The sequence below is a fragment of the Zootoca vivipara genome, chromosome 1, assembly GCF_963506605.1.
Source record: "Zootoca vivipara chromosome 1, rZooViv1.1, whole genome shotgun sequence".
NCBI classification, from domain to species: Eukaryota; Metazoa; Chordata; class Lepidosauria; order Squamata; family Lacertidae; genus Zootoca; species Zootoca vivipara.
Window position 1 is genome coordinate 107,093,829 of NC_083276.1, and position 6,232 is coordinate 107,100,060.

Genomic DNA, 6,232 nt, shown 5'->3' on the forward strand with positions numbered 1-6,232 from the left:
TGGGCGGGGTATAAATAAATGAATTAATAATAATAATAATAATAATAATAATAATAATAATAATTCCTAATGCTCTGGTCTTTCTGGATCCATAAGAGAGCTCGTCTCTTAATTATGGTACAGCATCTCGTGTTTGAGGCGCCTCGTACATGATTTGTAATCCTAGCTTTGTACTATACTGGATTTGCAGAACTTGGACTGTAGGTGTGCTTCTTAGCCTACATGTGAGTTTCTCAGACAACACAGGTCCCTATTGGATCATGCTTGACTTCACGCTCTTTTCAGGGCGAACAAGGCTATTGTAAACAAGAGCAATTCAGATAGCTTACAGCATGTACACCAAACATAACAAACTGAGGATCATCTGTGGCTGTTCTGTTCCAACTCTGTGGGTAAGAATATGAATCAACATATTCAGCTCACATTAGCTACAGTAAAAAAATTAATAAATCATATTTGCATTCCTGCCACACATACACCCCTTTCAAAATGGAGGCTTGATAAAAGCCTGACTGCTCAGAGTAGTACTGTTTAGAAGAACTGAACGATTATTGAAGGCGTGATTAATTCCCGTGCAGGTGCAGCTACCTGCAGACCCAGAGGTTGGCCTAGGGCTGGACAGAGCCTTGCTCTCCCCTTTTCATCACAATCTGGGACAGAGGATGCTACTTTATATCAAGCCAGATTATTGGTCCATCAAATTCAGTATTGTCTGCAAAGACTGGCAGCAGCTCGCTAGGAAGTTCCCAAGGATTGAACCCGGGACTGTTTGTGGGCAAAGCATATTCCCAGCCACTGAGCTGTAGCTGTTTCCTAGTAGTTTGAGCCCGGGTCAAAAGGGAAGTCTGGTTGGGGATTCCTGAGGTGGGTGTGTAGACATATATTGTGCACTGAGCAGGGGGGAGAGCAGGACACTGTTAAGCCCCTGGGTCAAGTTGCATTCAATTATTGGCTAGCTTCTATCTTAAATTAATTGTGAAACTGTAAAAGCAGATGGCCATTTTTATGGTGACATCTCTATTTGATACGTTTAACTGAGTATACATGCAACTGTGTTTAACCACTATTTCCCCCAATTGCCATTCCTTTTGAATTAACATGATTTTTCTACTTAATTGTTCCATTATCACATTTCTACTATAAGCTCCCCTACCTAATCTCTCTTGAAGCTGATTCCCCAAAGGTAAGACCCTGCCCCTGAACCTCTGCCTTGATTCCTTCCCCACTACTAAATGGCGTCTTTTGGAAACCTCTCTAACTTACTGTGTGTAAATTTTGGGGAGACAAAATTTACTAGAAGGGTACGGAATGCATGTTTTGAAGGCCGCTTGGAAAACACGCCTGTCTGTTATTCTGAGATCGGATGCCACAAATGCATTCATTTTCTAAACACTGTAATTCAGGCAAACTTCAGAACCCTAGCAATCTCCTGGAGATATCAGATGCACTCGTAACATATGCCAACTTTAGCCATAGTTATTGAACTCCAGCGAATTAACTGAAACAAAGTGTTTGACTCCTGGCATTTTGTCACCCCAAAATGGCATGTTGCTTTTGCAATGTTCTTCCTCTCCCCGAGCAGCATAAACAAGATGATCAATCAGGACTGGTGTCAAATGTCCTTACATTCCAGCGAGGGGTCCTCTCAGTGAAGGGTGGGGGTCACGTTACAGAGGAAGTAGGAGCTCGTAGAGGGTGTATATTGCCAAAGAACAGTCCAAAACCTGGAGCTGACAACCTTGATCTGTTTGTGAGTTGATAAACCCTTCCCCAGTCCACATGTTCGGCTGGAATGCCACTGCTATGGCCCAGTACAATACAACCCCTGTATGATGCAGAGCAGAGGCTCAGTTCACCAGATTGTCACTTTTTAAAATTATTAAGATGGTAAGAATTATACAGACTGGACTTCTGTGCAGTTGCATTGTTATGCAGATGTTGCTGACCTTCCAGCCCAGTACTTCAATGTCGCTTGTGGCTGCTGATTGTATGCAATGGGGCAATGTTTGCAAGACCCCTGGGTGGGATTTCCCTGTCAACGGAAGCCCTTCACAGGGACTGACACTTGTGCAACAGAGCTTCCCCCTCCTCTCCCCACACAGATAGCCTCCCTTTCCAAATCTAGTGCAACAAGATGGGTTTCTCAACACCTTCCCTACACTTCTTGCAAGCCTTTGGGCCATGCAGAAACCAGCTCGGCAATCCCCAACCTGGTGCCTTCCAGGTTGGACTACAATTCCCATCAGCTTTGTTTTTGTAGTTTTGGACTACAATTCCCATCAGCCCCAGCCAGCAAGGCCTTGGAAGCTTCAAGTTCAGAACATCTGGGAGGAGCATGGTTGGGAAAGACTGGCCTAGCTCCACCCGCTCCACTGTTGTTTTAAAAGAGCATGTCACACCCATTTTAAAGGGGAGGTGAGTAAAAGTAAAATATGCACCATTTTGGGACTTGCGGTGGAATTCAACATGGTGCTGTGGTGACTGTTTCAGCTTGCCATATGGAATGACCCGCACCCTCCCATTGTGTGCTGTCCTGGGGTTTCTCCTGACCCACCCCAGAACTGTCTGGGGACTGTAGGGGGGGGAGCCCAAGCCTCAGTCCATGTGAGAAATCCATGCCCATGTTTGCAACATGAGTGGGAAATAGTCATACTGAAATCAAAATAAATCAAGAATCTGAGCAAATCCTGAATTACCCTGAAGTGCACCTGTAGAGACATGCATTAAGCCCGTATTTGTCATCCTCCCACCCACCCACCCACCCCCACCCCATGGGCTGTTGTTTTTAAAAAGGCTTTGGGGGTTTCCTCACCAGCACTTTGCTGTGAATAGAATTAAGCGTACACAATTAAATGCAAAAAAGGATTACTTCTGAATGACAAGAAATATTGTGTGATGTTTTATTGAACATCATCAAGCAGTTAAAAGGCAGGTTTGTTAATCTGAAGGTGCTGCATAATGATTGTTCCCACTGTGGTACATCAAACCATTGTGGTTTGCAACTGGGGATAGACAGCAGAGAAAGTGTAGTGATGGATCAACAACTCTGACAGCTTTGAAAGAGGTTTAGAAAAATCCACGGAGGGATAAAGTAATCAGTGGTTGTGTCCTACCTCCACCTGCTGGAGGCAGAACGTTTCTGAATACCAGTTTCTGGGAATCAGAAGTGGGGAGAGTACTCAGGTCCTATTTGCAGACTTCCCAGATGTATCTGGTTGGCTGCTGTGAGAAGAAGATGGTGGACTCGCCTACCTCCCCTTTGGCCTGAGGCAGCAAGGCTGTTATGGCAGTGGCCAGAGAAGGTACCCACCTGGGAAGTACCCCCACCATTTGGGAGATCTGTTCCTTGCGACAGGGCATGCCAAGATGCCGGGAGATCCGCAGTGAAATCTGTTACTGTGCAGAACAATCACTGACGTGCTACAAAAATATTGTGCAGCTTTTGCTATGGTTCAGTTTTTCTCATTTTTATTCTGTACCCTGCCCCCCCCCCAGCCCCCACCAGTAGGGTAAATGTGGATCTTCTAATCTGGCTTTAAAAACCTGCCACTGTTAGGCTCATGGTCTCCATGAATTTAAGGTTGATTAATAAATTCAAGATTCGAAAGAGGGATATTGTTCACCCCAGGATGCGTTGACTATAGTGCAGGCATCCCCCAAACTGCGACCCTCCAGATGTTTTGGCCTACAACTCCCATGATCCCTAGCTAACAGGACCAGTGGTCAGGGATGATGGGAATTGTAGTCCAAAACATCTGGAGGCCCAAAGTTTGGGGATGCCTGCTATAGTGCTTTCTGTCTTAGAGCAATGCTGTTCTCCTGTGACTAGCCAGAGGGAAAGGATTTAGATTTATCACAGCAACCATGTATTCAAGGATGGTAAAGCCAACTATGATAGCCAACCTGGTGCCCGCCTACAGTTCTCATACTCCGTGGCCATTGGCTTTGCTTGCTGTGGCTGATGGGCACTGCAGTCCATAGCATAGGTCCTCCTCACCTGATTGTCATCTTCCTTACCATGGCAGTGTTGACTGGGTGAGAAACACCCATCTGGTTTAATTCACATGTTCTCCCCAAACATTCTGAAGTGGCTGCCATGTTGTGGGAGAAGGGGACCAATGCAAATGAGCTGCTTGGAAGGAGCAGCAGAACTGTTGAAAGCAGGCATCCTGCCCTTATAAGGAAATATTGTGTTGCACTCAGTGGTGCCTTCTGCAAACCCATGAGAAGCAGCAGAGGGGGACCCACATGGTCTGAATGAAAATGAATTAAAAGGGAAATGAGGTGAAGATGCAGCCTAAGCCTTTTGAGAGAGGCGGGTGGTGGTTTGGGTTTTGTTTTGGAAGGCGTAAGTAAAAGGTGTGCATACTAGCTGATGGTGCACCTCTTTAACATTTCGGCGCATAGGCTGGGTGCTCAGAAGTATGTCTTCCAAACCCTATGTGTAGGCAAGCTCAGTCCAAGTCATGTGTTTGCTCATGACTGTGCAGATGACAGTACAACCAACCGATTACCCATCTTCTTGTTTGTGCAACATAAAATGCCGGCATTAAAGCACATGACTGGTTATTATTTGCAAAGGAAACGGGTGCCCTTTAAACCGTGTCATGATCTCTCTCTCTCGCTTGCATGCTCACAGATTCGTACGTCCAATCAATCTTGAGTTTGGTATCTCTGTGGTTGTTGTTCCTCTTCTCTTCTTTGCCTTCCTGTTGATCTATGATGTTGGCCAGCGTTCTTCATGACCATACATGCATACCTAACAGTGGCATTTCTGCTCTCGCTCCCCCAGGCTGTACATGGCAGCATGAAAAGCTAAGGCAAACAGTATGGCTTGAGTGGTGGATCCTTCCCCAGCCCCTCCCTCCATTATTATTTTTTAAAAGCAAATGTGATGGATGGCACTGTGCAACAGCAAGACTTTTCCTCTCTTTTTTTCTCCTTTCCCTCCCTCCAACCTAGCACTGAAAGCCGAAAAGAGAAGAAAGCGGACTCAGGGAAAGGTGTGGACCGCGAGACTTGTCTATGACTTGCTCTTCAGTTTATTTTTATAAACAGATGTGAGGAGTGCCACAATCATAAACCTGTACGCGATTTGATCCTTTCGTTGTACAACCTGTCTTTCATCCCAAAGTAGCACTGGTAATGTAAGTAGTGCAATACGTGCTTTGGTTCGCTGTCTGCTTATTGCCCGGGCCCTAATCTGTGCAGAAATTAACTCTAGCCAGTGAGAATCCTGTACCCTCCATGCTTGGGGGTGGGGTCCAGCTGATTCAACCTATGTCATCCATTCAAGAAGTGAACAGTGTCTCTTTCTATCTGTTCAGTAGCCTTGGACTGCATTTTTCCTTCTTTGCTCATGCAACATATTTTCATAGCTTCTCCATCTCAGCAGACAAACAAACTTGAAAACAGCTCCCCGCCCCCAGCCCCGTCCTGTTCTTTTTATAGCTTAGCTTTCAGCCAGCTATTTGAGGAGATCCGAGATAACAAAAGAAATGTTAGCTTTGAGAGATATTTTTAAACGAGAAGTGGCTCAACCCTGCGAACTCTTTAACCAGAAGAAACCAGAAGTCCCGCCCCCACTCCGTTAAAAATCATGGCTTGTATGTATGTATGTGTGGGTGTATGTGTGTGGGTGTGTATGCGTGTGTGACTTTCAGGATCGGACCCTATATTTGTGCAATTTTCCTTGATTTAATACTGGATATTTAATATTTAAATTTATATGTAACTGGAAAGATAAAGTAATATAATATATAAAGTTATATAGGATATCGTTAACATGCTCTCATCTTGTTGGGGGGCGGGGGCGGGGAATGCCACATCCATTGATGTGCAATATCCATACAGTATTTGTTGTGAATGCAAGCTGTTATTACAATATCTTATACTGTACTGTACTAAATGTTGCAGTGGTTAGTCCAACAGCTGCATTGTGGTGGTAAATCCACGGGTTCCCCCCCCCTAGCTTACTGTATTATAATTCTTTACAGAGATGGGGAGTAAGATTTCCACTCCCTCATCAAGGATGGTCTTTGGGCCATTGCTTGACACCTCTGAATACTTGCCCTTCAATTCCTATGCGATGTTATGCACTTGTCTAGTCATAGGCAGGTATTGAGTTTATCCAGGTATAAATCCTACCTATATTTTTGCTAGGGGGTTCTTTTCATTCTGTCGTCAAATGCATGCTAGTATTATTATTATTTTTAATTTTTTTAAAAAATGC

The 6,232-nt window shown here is 44.7% G+C and overlaps 1 protein-coding gene across 2 annotated transcripts in view; it reads left to right on the forward strand.

Annotated features, from left to right (window-relative positions):
* SLC4A10 (solute carrier family 4 member 10) overlaps nt 1-5,768 on the forward strand; it is a 173,305-nt gene extending 167,537 nt beyond the window's left edge. For both annotated transcript variants that reach the window (XM_035132512.2, XM_035132522.2), the window contains exon 25: nt 4,963-5,768. In XM_035132512.2, coding sequence (XP_034988403.1) covers nt 4,963-5,029 — 67 coding nt within the window. In that variant the 3' untranslated portion in view covers nt 5,030-5,768. The remainder of the gene's footprint in view (nt 1-4,962) is intronic.
* The last annotated feature ends 464 nt before the right edge of the window (nt 5,769-6,232 follow it).